General features: G+C 37.3%; 1 protein-coding gene across 1 annotated transcript in view; it reads left to right on the top strand.

Annotated features, from left to right (window-relative positions):
• LOC135219124 (secretin receptor-like) overlaps positions 1-17,998 on the top strand; it is a 260,998-nt gene that overhangs the window by 28,745 nt on the left and 214,255 nt on the right. Inside the window, exon 2 of the mRNA XM_064255577.1 lies at positions 15,926-16,082. Within this exon, the coding sequence (XP_064111647.1) occupies positions 15,927-16,082 (156 nt within the window). The 5' untranslated portion in view covers position 15,926. The remainder of the gene's footprint in view (positions 1-15,925; positions 16,083-17,998) is intronic.

The raw sequence follows: 17,998 nt of genomic DNA, 5'->3' as shown, positions 1-17,998 counted from the left end.
GAGAGAGACGAGAGAGAGAGAGAGAGAGACACTTTCCTCGAGCTTATTTTGAATGAAATATGAATCAGTTTTTGAACCTTTAAATCTTATAAAAAAATTATGTTACAAGGAGTTACAAGGATTAGGATGTCTCAAAGACTTGTTAGTCCATCCGAGGAGACAACCTGTGCTCACTTATCTATAGGAGCAGGTTTTACTGTGCATTCACAGTCTCCTTCTAATGATTTTGTCTAGCTTTCTTTGAAACTCTTCCACCGTGTTGCTGTTGACAACTTCTGGTGGCAGTTTATTCCACGTGTCACATATCTTGTATGTAAAGAAGTTCCCGCAATGGGATGTGTTGTAGCTCTTCAGTTTTAGTTAACGCAACGAATCATCCTTTTCTAGAGAGAGAGAGAGAGAGAGAGAGAGAGAGAGAGAGAGAGAGCCATCTCAGGTGAGCCACATCGTAAATATACTGTTATTTACTTGACAACCAGTGACGTGAATTACATGCGTGATGTATTCCATTTCACACGAATTTAGTCAATCAGTATTTTACGCATCATTGGCTAATTCCTTCTATTAAATTTCAAGTCTATCGGTCACCGTAATGGGGTAGTGCCGTCAGAACACTTCCCATAGTACGCTGTAGGCATTACCTAAGGGTATTTGTGAATAATTTTGTTGGGAAATGGTGAACATTTTATACTTAAGAGTCAGTTTTTATTTTATGCTTCTGTGAGAATAGTCAGGGCTGCCATGTTCTGAAATACACTCTGGCATTTTTGGGGGGGATTTTATAAACTATACATTTTTGGAAAGCTTATGACACGAGGATTCCAAAAAAGCAACGTTGCCAAATCCGGCCATCTTGGCGGCCATCTTGTATAGTAAAAAATGGCGGCTTTACAAGCCTAAGTTTTCATCTGTGACGTTTGTATTTCATTTATAGAATCATTATTGTTAATTTTAACTAACACTATTTTGATTATTGTATAAGTTTTGAAATATTTGAAAAAAAGATGCTTATCTAAAACTCTTAATATCGAGCATTATCATAATACAATGGTTGCGAAAGGTTATAGCCATAGTGTACGTAAATATATAATGACTAACTCCGACAAGTAAACAGGAGTACATTGCGCCTTCAAACATAAAAAGTGTGTAAGTGTGCCAAACAGGTTTAAATAAATGAAAAAATCATCCCTCTACCTGAACAGTATAACTATTGTTCCTACACTCTCGTGTTTATAATGGAACATTTACTAACATCACTTATAATTTTGAAGAAGACATCATTCTGTGGGGATGGGTCGCGACTGGCCATTCTGGCTCTTGAAGTAGCTGTGAACCCAATGGTTGTTGTCTTTATCAAATCTGTATCTTAAAAGTTATAAGTGATGTTGGTAAATGTTCCATTATAAACACGAGAGTGTAGGTACAGTAGTTATACTGTTCAGGTAGAGTGATGTTTTTGCATTCATGTAAACCTGTCTAGTACACTTACACACTTGTTATATTTGAAGGCGTCATGTACTCCTGTTTACTTGACAGAGACAGTCATTATCTAATATGTGTTAAGATAATGTTCGATAATGAAATTTTTAGATGAGAATTTTTTTTATCAAATATTTCAAAACTTATACAATAATCACAATAGTGTTAGTTAAGATTAAAATAATGATTCTGTAAATGAATTTGTATTTACAGACTAAAAAGCGAATCTCACAGCTGAAAATTTAGATTTTGTAAAGAGGCAATTTTTCAGTATACAAGATGGCCGCCAAGATGGCTCACCAAGATGCCCTAGAAAGATTTGGCAACGTAGCTTTTTGGAATCCTCGTGTCATAAGCTTTCCAAAAATGTATAGTTTATAAAATCCCCCCAAAATGCCAACAACATTACATGACAGACCTAACTACAATTAAGGAGTAGTGCCGTCAGTGCCCCTCAAGTGCAGGCATTTCCAAGGGGTGTTCGCTGTATTCCTTAAGGTGAGTTTACACTAGGCTTCACCGCACACTGCATACATAAGACTCATCACCAACTCCTCCCAAATTCTTGTTAGCCCTGCCTACTGGACCGCTCATCAAGACTCTCGCCACACCACTAACTCACCTTAATGAGCAGTCCAGTAGGTAGGGCCAACATAAATTTGGGAGGAGTTGGTCATACATAAGACTCATCACCAACTCCTCACAAATTCTTGTTAGCCCCGCCTACTCGACCGCTTATCAAGACTCTCGCCACACCACTAACTCACCTTAATGAGTAGTCCAGTAGGTAGGGCCAACATGAATTTGGGAGGAGTTGATCATACATAAGACTCATCATCAACTCCTCCCAAATTCTTGTTAGCCCCGCCTACTCGACCGCTCATCAAGACTCTCGCCACACCACTAACTCACCCTAATGAGCAGTCCAGTAGGCGGGGGGCTAACAAGAATTTGGGAGGAGTTGGTGACGAGTCTTCCACATGCAGCATGCGGTGAAGCTAGTGTAAACTCATCCTTAGGCGCTTAGCGGACCCCTCATGTCAAAACCTTTTACTGTACCTCCATTCCCGATGTCTTTCTTCCATCTTGCTGTCCAACCACTCCAGCGATTGTTTTTCATCGTCTGTGGAGCTGAAAGGCTGAAATCGCCCAGTGCTTGGCTTAGTTAATTGGTTATGTGTAATTTATTGGCATACCTGATCAAATATAAAGAATTATTTTGAGGTGCATTCTGAATGTCTCCCTTAGGCTCTTTGTGGCGTCCCTTCGGCCCCTGGCGGCAACACCCTTCATTCCTTTTATTGTACTTCCGTTCATATTCTCGGTCGTCCATCTTGCTTTTCACCCTCTCCTAACAATTGTTTCATAGTGTAGCTGCGGGGGTTTCCTCATGTTACACCTTTAGATCCTCGTTATGCTCCCAATTTCCATTCCAGCGCTGAATGACCTCATAGTTCCCAGCACTTGACCTCCGGCCTAAGTTCTGCTATATATTATTCTGAGTGTTCCATATTGAAAACGTCAACATTCGGCGAAGCTAGGTAAACAATGATTGTTGACGTGAGTGATTAGGGTAGGAAAGCGTCAGGGGTAGCACCCCTTTGACCAAAATGGGTTTTAGAAAGAGGAATGGGGGTCGGGGTGTGGGTGGGTCGGTGGGTGAGTGGATTGGGCCGGGTTTTGGAGTGTGTGTGTGTGTGTGTGTGTGTGGTGTGTGTGTCTGGCCTAGTCGAAATTTATCGCCTGGTGAGTCTCGCCTCATCTAATCAAAGGTGGTTGACAGAGTGGGCTGAGAATCTGTCTCCCATGTTGGAATAAAATGATAATGAAAACATCTAGTCTTCCCCTCACGTTTCCTTTCCATCCAATCTCTCTCTCTCTCTCTCTCTCTCTCACCTTCATTCCAAAGACTTTCTTCCATCTTACTGTCAAACCCTCTAACTATTACTTAAAAATGCAAATGGATAGGTTTCCTCCCACTTCCACCTTTAGTGGCTTGCACTTCATCCTTTATTATTTTTTTTAATTCCTTAATCACCCAACTCCCTTTTATTTCGCCGTTATAATAAGCGCTGAATGGAGTAAAGTGCCCGAGTTCTCTGAATCTAAGCTCTCTTCTCTCTCTCTCTCTCCACATACGCACACACACACATATATATGTTAACTCTCTGAAAGAGAATTACTCACCTGAAGTCGCTGTCGGCATCTGCAAGATCAGCTGGGAAGAAGCCCCCCGCCCCTCCCTCTCTCTCTCTCTCATACCTTCTTTTTAAACTAAGCATTTAAATTAAGCCCTAAGCTACAAGAATGTAATTTACTTTGCAAATTTAATGATTAACTAGAAGAGAGTAGAGGCGTTATGAGTGAACCCTTATTTCAAACAAAATAGAAAAATGGAAATAAAAAACCCTCGCCACTCATCATCGTCGCTAATCATTTCGTCTTAACCACCGTAAGTCGATGACACATATAGTCCTATATGTGAGTGGGTCAGTTCCAACTACGTGAACACCACTTCCACACACCATTTCGAATGCTCGTGACATATGAGCATTTCTATCAGTCAACACGGGTCCACAGAAACATTTCTGAAATTGAAAAGGTAATAAACATCACACGGAACTGGATAGTGAACAAAAATAGAAAAAACGTAGTCTGCAAAGAAAAGTTCTTCAAAGTTAATCATTTTACAAAGTCTCTGCTCACTCTCAGCTTGGGAATTTCCGATTCCCGAGATGTTCCATTGTTCGACCGAGCGCTGCTGTGGTCTGCCCCAGAGTGAGCAATCTATTACAGGATTCATTGCACCAAGCATATCGTAACAAAGATATGCGTGCATGTATATATCCGTTTCGCACACCTTCAACTCCGATTTCAACCGGACTACATACAGGGCGTCCATAAAGTCCCAGTACCATTACAAGCAATAAATACTTGTAATGGTACTGGGACTTTATGGACACCCTGTAGGTCCATGGTTGGATAAGGGTGTCCATAAATTCCCAGTCACCATTACAAGCAGTAAATACTTGTAATGGTACTGGGATTTTATGGACATCCTGTACATAGTTCGCCACGGTTCGACAGTGGGAAACTCCATCATGGTATGATACGAATTAGCTCCTAAATATATATATATATATATATATATATATATATATATATATATATATATATATATATACAATACAATACTATATATATATATATATAGTATATATATATATATATATATATATATATATATATATATATATATATATATGTATATACATACACATATATAATACACGTATATATACCAACGTAGATAGGCAAATAGGTAGTAGACAAATACGTGTCCCCTATTTATCCATTCATTCACCAAATGATTTCTCGGAAAGAGTCTCTTATCTGTCGGCATACAAATAAACAAAGCTGAAAAGAAAAAAAAGCAAAGCGCAAATCCCCAAACCATAATCATAACTTCAACAGCAACCTTTAACAAGCGAGCCAGCGAGCGGTTGGAAGGTGCCATGGGGGTTGGGGGGGGGGGGGGGGGTTGTAGTACGTAATGACAAAGCCCACAATAGAGAGGAATTGATTTTAACGTCCGGATGAGTGAAACGTCTTCATACGGATCTCCTCCGGACCTTTTGTGCACCTTTCGGATATCGTAAAGCATCTCCCTTTCTTCGTAGACGGGCTAAAAATGGCTCTAATTGACGTAGTTTCGATAACGTCTTCCACCATTGATCCGGCCCCTAGGTGGTTTAGTCAAGTCGAGGTTTGGTTTACTGTGACGCGTATAATGATTGTGCGCGATGGCTTACGTGGGTCAAGATTATGTGTATAATGGTGTGTATGATGTTAGTACGCGATGGTACAGTCAAGTGTACGATGACGTGTATAATGACGGTGCGTGATGATTTACTCAAGGTTACGTGCACATTGATATATATAGTGATTTGAGTATATATATATATACGTATTATATTATATATATATATATATATATATATATATATATATATATATATATATATATATATAATGATTTGTGATATGCATATAATGGTTTGGTTAAGTCAAAGTTATGTATATGATGATCGTTCGAGGTTTGGTGTATAATGAAAAGTATGATGATGGTACATAATGGTTTAGTCAAGGTAATGTGTTTAATGATCGTACGTGGTGGTTTAATCCAGCCAAGGTTACGTGTACTATGACAAGTGTGATGACGGTCCGTGAGGATTTCGTGTCGAGTGACGTGTATAATGATGGCATGTGATAGTTTACTCAAGGTAGGGTTTCATGTACAATGATGTACATAATGATAGTACGCGATGTTTTCCTTGAGGCTATGTGAGTGTAATATCGACTATAATGATGGTACTCGATGCTCTACCAAAGGTCATGTGTATAATGGCGTGTATAATGATGTCTGACTCAAGTCAAGGTTACGGGTATGCTGATGAATGCACAGTAAAACCTGCTCCTACAGATAAGTAGCACACGATGTCTCCTCGGATGGACTAACAAGTCTTTGAGACATCCTAATCCTTGTAACTCCTTGTGACTTCTGTTACTTCTTTCAAGTGGACACCATGGCATTCTATGGAAGCTTGAATTTCAAGTCAGTAGCCCCCTGTGGTTCATCTTCAGAATAGTAATAATAATGATAGGATCCCTTTGGTACATCTAACCATTTTCATTCCCTCTACATTTTCTCAACGAGTTCATTTTTTTTTTATTTTCCCACATTTATTCATCTTATTCGTTCGGAAGCTGCTGACGTTAGCTGTCAATTTTTAACATAGCAGCTTCGCCTCATTTGAGAGACGTCTCGTCCATCAGTTACGAAAATGGTTTCCTCGTCTGTATTTGTTGTCCTGATAAGTATACAATCACAGCCAGCCAACTTAGGAGTAGCCAACGCTTCAGTTATATGTATTTGTTCCTATTTCGAGACACAGGAAGTCCAGGGAGAATTGGTTGTATGCAAATTGAGTGGCCCCTTTGTTTATGTTTGTTTATGGGAGATGGTCGACTTTCAAAAGTATACTGTTTGTACAGTTTATACATACATACATACATACATACATACATACATATATGTATACACACATAAAGAAAGAAGCGAATATCTTTAAATGACTCCCGCACCTACTGTTGCCGCTGAAAACAAAAAGAAATACCCTTTCCTTTCTCTCTCTCTCTCCTTCTGAGCTAAATTATTGAGAAAACTATACTTTAAATGAGGTTAAACGAAGTAATTGGAGTTTATAGCCATTAAATCCAATCTCCATATCATAGAAGTCAAATAAAGCCGAAATGCTTAATCATTATTAACTGTCAAGTTCCCTGTATTTAGTGACCTCTCACCGATACATCTGAGAAACATGAAGGAAAAAGAAACAAAATTATTATGGGATTTCTCATGTTACACATATGATGGTTCAGGAAAAAAATGGAAATAAAAGAAATCAAATGTGCAAGTCACAAGTAAAATAAAAACAATCCAATACAGGTTACACACACGAAAAATGGTAAATTCCATTCGGGCTTTGGAAACAGTTTTTTTATTTTTGGCAACCTTACTGCCAACCCAGAAGAACCTCTACATAGACAGCAGGTAGCAGGTCTTCTTCCTAGTAGCTTTTGTGGTTCAGTAATTTAACCTGTACTCAAAAACCCTTCACTGGCTCCGCCCATCGGAACAACCTCTCATCCACCAGCAAGGAATGTTCCTTTTGCCTCGGAGAGACTCCAGAGCTGATGGTCGACTCCGTCAGCGCTGATAGTCATTGGCTTCGTAGGACCTGACACCTAATAGTAGTTCTTTCCTAACTCACAAGACCTTCGAGCGGAAAAATGTCCAACGCACAACAGGTGAAACGGTATATGATTTTAATATCTACATACATCATTATCGCCAACGCAGCGTGACATATATATTAATATATATATATATATATATATATATATATATATATATATATATATATATATATATATACCCCATATAAAATAATACATAAGGTTAAATACCACGGAAAATGGAAAAAGACGAGAATGCCAAGATCTTTTGGTATAACACGACCATTTACTTACACAGCATCACGTTTTATATACTTCGTGAACAAGTTTATATAATATATTATATATATATACAGATAATATATATAATATATATATATATATATATATTATATATATATATATATATATATACATATATATTGCTTTATATAATATTTTTATATAATGTAACAAATAGGGTAAGGTACCAAGGAGGAGAATGAAAAAAACGAGAACTGCCTGGTTCATCTTCCTCCGTGGCATTTACCTTTTACTTATACATGGCAATAACGTCTTGTGTATTTTGTGATCCAAGTTTCCGGATCCATAATTATATATATATAATTATATATATATAATATATATTATATAATATATATATAATATATATATATGTATTATTAATGATAATAGATATCATATATATGACACAATTGGAATTCGTCCACTCATTTCGTTTTCCCCGGTTCTACCTTACCTTTTTATTACATCCTACCTAGACAAGAGGCCTCTTAAGTTCTTGTAAAAAGCACTGCTTATGACTGCCAAGCAAGCAGCAGACATGTATTCAACTTGTGTGCGATAAGTTGCCGGCAGTGTTTATGACATGTTTATGACAAAGCGTTGTAGAAGAAGTCTACGACAACAAAGGTCTATTCTTTCTATGACGTCCCTCTGAAGGGGCAGCAGGACAGGGCCCTCAGTCCACAGATTAAAGAATTGTGTCGATTTTCATACTTTGTCATTTCCAAAACACTTTACCTGCCTCTTTTGTAAATGGCTGAGTTCATCATAATCATTATTGAGAAGAGAAGTCCTTCAACTTTCAAGTGATGTATGCTTTTACGAAAAGACTTGATGAGTAGATCTCGCACTGAAATATTTGTTGACCCCATCGTTCCCTTCAGTGTGGATGGAACTCTGCTAAATGAGTCTGAAGCTTTAACCATACTTGGTGTAACTTGTGAACGGTCTGCAGTGGTAGGAGGTTTCCCATTCCTGGCATTTGCAGTTACGACTTGGACCGTGAGGGAAGGTATCTTTGTTTGTCAGTTTTGTATATGTTGTATCTTTATTTCAGCAGTTATATCACATCCATAATTGATTCATGATCCCCTTCCCCTGCGAGAGTGACCAGATTTGCTGAAAAGCAGCACTCATATGCTGTAAATGTGCTTCTCTCTAGAACTTCAGTTCCAGAGATCCCTTGATTTTACACGGTTGGACTGTGGAACACTCTCCCTGAAAATAGTAGCCCAATTGGAACCTCGAGAATTCGAGCTCAAGATGCAGTACATTACTGCCCTTAAACAATTCTTCCTGTAGTTTGAAATTTACTCAAACTATTTATTTATTAATTTATTTGTTTATTAATTTATTTGTTTTCGAATAATTGATCTCTCTTTTCTGTCTCTCGAGTACCTCCTGTGACTTCATTCTAACGAACACTATATTCCGTAGTAGCTTGAACATAAAAGGGTATGGCCCCTGTTGGGGGGGGGGGGGGGCTTGTTCCATATGAATAGGGTTCATCTCCTGAATAATAATAACAACTGACACGCGACCTCAAATACGCACAAGTAGGAAATGCATTATCTCCTTTCGCACCCATTTAAGGATTAAAGGCCTTGTCCCTCTCTTCTCTCTCCCTTCAGGACAATTGTAAGAAGGATGGATCATTATAATGGTAGACTTCTTCCTCAAGGGTTTGTCATCAGCGCATCATAAAAATGTCGGCAACTAATCGTACACAGTTGAATATATGTCAGCAACTACGTTGTAGTCTTCACCAGCCTCATACGCCATTGAAGGTCGTTGGATTTTCAACTTGTTTGTGATATGTATGTGATAAATTTGGTGATTTGTTTTTATAATATATTGAAGTGTAGTGTTTACAGAATTCATTCATGTATGGGATTGTTATTATTTTTGTTATTTTTATCATTTTTAATTATTCGGGAGATGAACCCTATTCACATAGAACAAACTCACAGGGGCCATTGACTTGAAATTCAAGCTTCCAAAGAACATGGCGTTTATAAGGAAGTAGTAACAAAAGGGAAAAGGAAATGCAGAAAGAAGGGATCTTTAATTTAAAAAGACAAAAAAATGAGCAGATTAATAAATTAATAGTAAAAATGTAAGCGAAGTGATTGAAACGCACTGATCTCACTCATTCGTGAACGATACGGGTCTTGAAGTAATCAGTAATCATTCCTTCAAATTACTTCTGGTAGGAGAGCGGTGACGAACCTACCTAAACGGTAGAACAATAATTCTACTCTTCACGGACTCCATAACTTAAGGCTAATGCAATTGTCTCCGTAGCTTAGTTTCCAATTTAGCATTCTATACGATTATAATTATCAGTAACCTACACGTAAAGCCGTTGGTCCCATTGCTGAATAACCACTGGTTCAATGCAACGTGAAAACACCATGCAAACAAACAAACAAACAAAAACAAACCATGATTATGATGAAGCGATAAGACATCAAAATGAATCCTCACTCATCTGTGACCCGAACGAGTCACGAGGAAGTGTTCCCCATTCATTTGCATCGTTGTTTCGTCAATGGCACAGATGTTCCCCCACTCCAGTATTCATTCAAGTTCCGCATGGAATAACCTTCAAACTAGTATTTGCCTAATGAGACTTACGCAACATTACCCCTGAATTTACGATGATTTGTCGTGGACAGAAATGCCAAAAAGGATTGAGAGAAATATTTCGGTTTTTCTGTCATATCCGATTTGCATTTTATACCCCGCCAACCTTTTGATGTATTTACGCTATGAGATATATTTACTTGTTATTCCCTGTATCCGAGAGAGAGAGAGAGAGAGAGAGAGAGAGAGAGAGAGAGAGAGAGAGATGTAATGGCAGGGAGGGGTTCTGTATCCATATAGTATCAGGATATGGCGTTTACAATATACTTTCCCTTGCCAATATACAACAGTACAGAGAGAGAGAGAGAGAGAGAGAGAGAGAGAGAGAGAGAGAGAGAGAGAGAGAGAGATGTATTGGCAGGTAGGGGTTTTGTATCAATATAGTATCAGGAAATAGCGTTTATAATGTACATTCCCTTGCCAATATATATATAGAAAGAGAGAGAGAGAGAGGCAATAGTCCTGGTCTCGCTTGTTCATATTGTATCAAGGTAATTATTTGCGGCCTACTTTCTTTGCCATCGTATAAAGTCAATTCACAGAGAGAGAGAGAGAGAGAGAGAGAGAGAGAGAGAGAGAGAGAGAGAGATGAGTTGGAAATTAAATGGCTTTGTTATCCCTTTGATACTCGTATATTGACAGGAAATAATATTTACAGAAACGCTGAACGATTATTTTAACGTATGAGAGAGAGAGAGAGAGAGAGAGAGAGAGAGAGAGAGAGAGAGAGAGAGAGAGAGAAATCGCATCACTGGAGCTCTGGATAATGAGAATCTATTAACATAAAAAATGAAACGCTGATTTATCAATGTTTGATGAGAGATTTCAAACGAATTCTTACTGATGGAAATGTTTGACGCTTTTCATATCACAACATTTATTAGAGCGCCTCGGTGGGCGTGGTCGGTATAGGCGTTGGCCTAACACCACCTCTGTGGCCGCGAGTTCAATTCTCGGGCATTCCATTTAGGGGTGAGAGATGTGGTTCGGGAGTCACGTGAAGCCGTTGGTCCCGTTGCTGAATAACCGCTGGTTCCATGCAAACATGTATATATATAAAAACAATAGGAAATATATCGTCAGGAATATTAAAGTGTCGGTTGTATTTAAATATATCTAAGAGATTAGTAAATTGTGGGATATATTCAAATCATTGATGTATTAAACATATTCATTAAACTCTCGCCTGTTACTGTATGGAAAAGAATGAGGAAATACATCATAAGAAGTAGTAAGGTGTTGGATGTATTTAAATATACTCAGAGATCATTGATAATTTTTTTTTTTTCGAAAATAAAAACGTCTTTTCTTTTGATATAACCTACACGTTCACTGACGGAACTTTATGTGCAGTATAAAAAAAAAAGGCAAATGCTCCCTGATATTCTGACATATTCATACACACACACACACACACACACACACACACACACACATGTTTACTCCCCTATTGTAACATGTCTAACATTTATTCGAACAAGGCCATCAAATAATGTAAACTTAATAGCGTGTTCATATTAGAATATATTGCTCAAACACACACACACACACACACACGCACACACACACACACACACAGAGAGAGAGAGAGAGAGAGAGAGAGAGAGAGAGAGAGAGAGAGAGAGAGAGAGAAGTAATGTTTTCGGTTTCGCTTTTGTATTCATATAGTAACAAGATATAGCATTTGTAACCAACTTTACTTTTTTTTATATAGATTCGTACGCACACACACACTAAGAATATTTATGGTAAAACTTCAGTTACTTGAATACTGCGTGATCTACAATGGGCAGGTTTATTTTGCCCATGACATATTTTGGGTGGGTTATAATATAGTATATATATATATAATATTATATATATATATATAATATATATATATATATATATTATATATATATATATGCATATATCACATATGTTATATATGTAGGGGTATGGGTATATATATATATGCTATATATATATATATATATATATATATATATATATACTTTGATATAAGTATATTTTTACGTGTGGGCTTGGCCTTGAGAGCCCAAATACGTAAATGGAAAATATTTGAGGGAAAATGCAGAATAACTTACTTGAAACTTACCTTAAAAAAGGATTGATATGATTATTTTTTACTCTAGAGGAAGGTCGCCATTAAAAACCAGCTGATTAATCTACATTGCATTTATTTACACGACAGTTGAAAGGCAAAGCAACTGGGCCGCACGTGGGCCACTCTTATCTCTCACAAGGGGAGAGCTGGCTAAAATCAGATTAACGTCAATGCTGGTTTTCAAATTAAGGCAGCACTTGTAAGTGGGGAGACTCGGACACGTGACTCGTGTGTAGATCTGGAAGTTCCCAGATTAGACACAGCATAAAATAAAGATTTTTTTGTACAAGCTACAGTTATTCAATTTTATCTAACACACTGGGGAAAGGAACTCTAGTGTTTAAATGAGATATTCCATGAAAACTCTGTCTGTCTGAGACGAACACAAAAGGTGGCAAGCGGCCACGAGGCAAGGAAAAGGAACAAAGGGATGTCATTTGAGAATTAGGAGTTCGAAATTGAAAATGTGGAGAAGTCACTTGACTCGGAGGGAAAGAACTGGCAATATGTCTGTATCACAAGACGTACTTGGATGCCTTAAGTAAGTGGACCTTTGTAGAATTTGGCATCTGCTTTGTCTGCGGTCTGGGGTGCCAGTTAGCCCTTTTGTAGGCCTTATGGGGAGGCTGTCTGGGACATCTGTCCTAGGTTACGGACTCGAGTGGACTGAGTCACGAATGCAGGTGCGACCGTGCGACCGTGCGAAGCTTAGGTGTTGGGGTCAGCTTATCCCCGCTTCCGGCGGCCATCCTGGAAACAGAGCATATCGCCAGCAAGAGGTTCACAGGATAAAAGATCTTAAGAGTAGGCCTACGAAGTACCTATCTAGCTACACACACTTCCTTTTGGGATACGTCCCTAAGGCTGACAGGAGTCTTATTCGCCCCCCCCCCCCCCCCCCCCACCCCCCCCCCCCCCCCCCCCCCCCATCTACGAATGGAAGATGATGATCACTGGCCTGAGCTAAAAGAAATTAATAAATTCTGGGTAGATGAGACGATAAAAAATCTGTAAAAATATGTATATATAATGTATCTGTCTTTCTATCTGTTGATAGATAAATAGATAGATAGACACATTATATATATCTATACTAATCTTTAATATATATATATATATATATATATATATATATATATATATATAATATATATATATATATATATATATATATATATATATAGATAGATAGATAGATAGATACATATATATATTTTATACTTTAATATATATATATAATATATATATATATATATATATATATATCATATATATACCCAAAATAAATATGATACACCATATATAAATAGCACAGTTGTTGTTCGTAGGCCACTCTCTCTCCTCGTCTCTCTCTCTCTCTCAATCTCTCTCTCTCTCTGGATGTGCGTATGTGTGTGTTTACGACTCTATATAAAAAAAGTAAAGTAGTGTTAAAATTGCCATTCTCGTTACTCTATGAATACAAAAGCGAGACCAAAACTTTCGTGTTATATATATATATATATTATATATATATATATATATATATTATACATATATATATATATATATTATATATATATATATATATATATATATATATATATATCTTAAATGTCGTAGTTAACAGGATTACAAATGATATGCTGAAGTAAGGCAATGGAAATGGAACCTTGATCGAGTGGCTGACCAGGGTGTGGAAGGTATGTGTTGTTGAGGCAAAGGTTCCATAGGATTGTTTGAGAGGAATCAGTTTTCATTTATACGAGGGTAAAGACGAATGAGGAGATACACGCGGAAATTGGGGGCATAACATATCTCAATACACTCGGAGGGTGCATAGTATTGTTTTTGGGTCAGACAGTTAATCAGATGACAGAAGGATGAAAGGGGGGAGAACAGTGCGAGTTTAAACAATAAAGAGGGTGTATCGATCAGTGTTTTGGTAGGAAACAGTTATTCAATACTGACGGACCTAGAAAAGCAATCTGAAGATAGAATCAGATGAAATATAATGTGGAAATCACTGAGGGTCTATAATATGAATTACGCATTGTTTAGAGTGGGCGAAAGTGCATATGATGATACTAAAGCTTGCGTGAGAATACGAGCGGGGGAGAGTGACTGGTTTGGGGTGAAAGTCGATCTGAGAGTAGGCGTTACGCCTCCATTGGATACGAAAAGTTACAAAAAGGATATATGATGCTGGATAAGTTGTTGATAGGAGTGTACTGATTGCCGTGGCAGTAAAGAGAATCTTAGAATCTCGTGCAGGAATTAGAAAGCAAGGCTGAATAGAACAGAATAGCTGGAGCAAAGTAGGTAGCAGGATATGGGTAGAATGTTGGAAAGAGGCTTGGAGCGTATTTGGGAGCCATGTATTCCATGTTTGAAGGGACTGTTTACCCAACTCTCATTTATGGAAGCAGTTCACGTTCGTCCACGATTCAGCATTTCAACAGTGATTGAAGCGTCGCAGTTGGCGTGCCACCTCGGTGGCCGCGAGTTCGATTCTCAGGCATTCCATAGAGGGGTGAGAGATGTGTGTTTTTGGTGATAAAAGTTCACTCTCGACGTGGTTCGGAAGTCGCGGAAAGCCGTTGGTCCCGTTGCTGAATTCCATGCAACGTAAAAACAACATACAAACAAACAAACAAACAATGATTGAGTTGGTAACCTTTGTTGTGTTTCTGGAGCCAACCCCTAATACGGGAAACGTCTCATTAATCATGCAATACAAGTACGTATGTGTGTACGTGTATATATTTATGCATGTGTGTATAATTATGCCTGCATTTAATGTGAGTGTATTTATATAAGTGTATATATTTATCCTTGTATTTTTGCGAGTCTGAATTTATATATGTGTGTGTATTTATGTCAGTATTTATGTCTGAATGTATTTATTCTATTCGCTAAAAAAAGGAAAAAAAAAAAACATGAAATTTGAAGAAATTTTAGAATGTGACAAAACCGGATGTTTTCTCTCTCTAGAGCCAGTAGGGGAAACGGCACATTAATAATGCAATATCTATTGATATGTGTGTCTCTGGACTTACGTATGTGTGTTCCTTCTTGCAGATGTACTCCTAATATCTACACATATGTGTGTGCCTATATTTACGTATTGCAGATCTACTCCTAATATCTATACATATGTGTGTGTCTATATTTAGTATTGCAGATCTACTCCTAGTATCTATACATATATATGTGTCTATATTTACGTACATGTATATATTTAGGCCTTCAATTATGCTTCTGTATTTACGTATGCGTGTATAGTTATGCCTATATTTATCATGTGCATTTTTATGTACGTGTGTATATGCTCTAGCCAAAACTCTTCGCTAAGAAAAAAGCCAAAAGAAATGATTAGACATTTTGAGATGAATTCGGCTTTCCCCGTCCACTGGATGTTTTCTCTCGAGAGCCAGCCCCTAATATACTAATATACATATGTGCGTGCATGTGTCAGCCTTCATGCCTGTATTTATGTGTGCATCTGTTTGTGTGCATGTGTATTTCCGCTTTCCAAAACTCCTCGCTAAAAAAAAAAAAAAAAAAAAAAATTATCGGGAAATTTTGAGAATGTACCGAAACTTGACACTTCATTCTCCCCTCCCACAGGATGTCAAGGAAGGACCAGGTTCTCTTGGGTTCCATTGTTTGGATGCTTCTGATGATGGCCCGGGCTGGATGGTCCACCGATTCCTCCTCCTCCTCCTCCTCCTCCTACCCCTCCTCCCCCCAAGAGCTGCTGAGGGATGCCATCTCCTTAGATCACGTGAGTAGTCTCTGGCAGATTATATGATGTCAGGGTTTGAAGGAAGAATTCTTTTCAAGTTACGTAGGTATATGTGATGTTTTTTTTTTATTTTTTATTTTTTTTCCACTTTAATTACTTTCTTTGCATTCATTTTTGTTTGCTGTTTCTTCTGCCGCGACATCTAATTAGAAAATGCGTTTTGGAGTACGTATATATGTATATATAGTCATATCACATTGCCGTGATTCATATACATAAATCGAGGTACAAGATGTTCTTTAATATCTAATTCCCTCTACCTCGGAATTCATATATTTTCATACATATACTGTTGACGTATATAGAAATATATTAATTCCGAGGTAGAGCGAATTAGCTGTTAAAAGACATTTGTAGCTCGATGTATATATATATATATATATATATATTTATATTATATATATATATATATATAAAGATAAAAGGCCCATAATACACTATATATTTGCACTTTAGTGCTTCATGTGTCTTTTATCTTCATATTATACTTTTTTATTACAGTAACAGACATTCACGCACACATATACATATACAATATACATATGCATATTGATATCATATACATATATATATATAAATATATATACATAATATATATATATATATATATATATACACCATTATCTATATATATATATATATATATATATAATATATATATATATATATATATATATTTTTGATAGTGTGCATCACTTCAACATTACATTGCATCCTTTACAATTACGGGCTGTTGCTCTAGGAGCAAGAGCTCGTGCTGGCATAAGGCCAGCTAACTCTAAAACTACAATCCTATATAAGAGAGTCTAATGGTCATTTAACCGTGACCTATTTCAACATGTTGATTTTAGTGGCGCTAACCTGATGTAGTGGATCTTAACATTAACCTTTCATGTTCAGAGGGAATAATTTCCTTTGATTCATTAGTCTGTTTGAAAATGAGTTTTGCAAAATGAACATCGATTCATGTTCATTTTTTTCGTAATTTGAAATGACGATTTATTCTGGTATGCTTCCGTCAATATATCAACCTGTAAATGCCTGGTTTGGAATACTCGTCAATAAATCTATTTGCAATACTCGTAAATCATATCTATAACTTTTCTAATATTGCATTCCCTCGTCCTTCTTATCCGTATTTATTTCCGTTATCAATTCTTTTTTGTTTGAGAATGAAATGAAAAAAAAAAAAAAAAAGAAATTTTATTAATTAAAGCAAATATCTTTTTTATAGCTGTAATTTTTTTCTTGATTCAAATACCCTCTAACTGCTGACTGATGCAAATTGAGTTTCATGTCCTAGTTTTAAAACAGAATTCTCTATATCATTATTAACTTTCTAAGGAACACCATATTGTTTGGAAGCTTGAATTTCGTCACTAATATGCAAGAAACATCAGCTACCTTGCAGTAATAAGTGGCACGAGCACCAACCTGAAGGAATGATAGGAAACGATCAGGCAAAGATTCTCTGGGACTATGGTATCAGAACAGATAGGGTGATACGTGCAAATAGACCAGACGTGAACGTTCATTGACAAAATCAAGAAGAAAGTATCACTCATCGATGTCGCAAAACCATGGGACACCAGAGTTGAAGAGAAAGAAAGGGAAAAAATGGATAAATATCAAGACCTGAAAATAGAAATAAGAAGGATATGGGATATGCCAATGAAAATTGTACCCATAATCATAGGAACACTAGGGACGATCCCAAGATCCCTGTAAAGGAATCTGGAAAAACTGGAGGCTGAAGTAGCTCCAGGACTCATGCAGAAGTGTGTGCTCATAGAAACGGCGCACATAGTAAGAAAAGGGATGGAATCCTAAGGAGGCAGGATGCAACCCGGAACCCCACACTATAAATACCACCCAGTCGAATTGGAGGACTGTGA

Source organism: Macrobrachium nipponense, chromosome 1, assembly GCF_015104395.2.
Source record: "Macrobrachium nipponense isolate FS-2020 chromosome 1, ASM1510439v2, whole genome shotgun sequence".
In the NCBI taxonomy this organism is placed as follows: domain Eukaryota; kingdom Metazoa; phylum Arthropoda; class Malacostraca; order Decapoda; family Palaemonidae; genus Macrobrachium; species Macrobrachium nipponense.
This window is presented reverse-complemented; position numbering and strand designations above follow the sequence as displayed.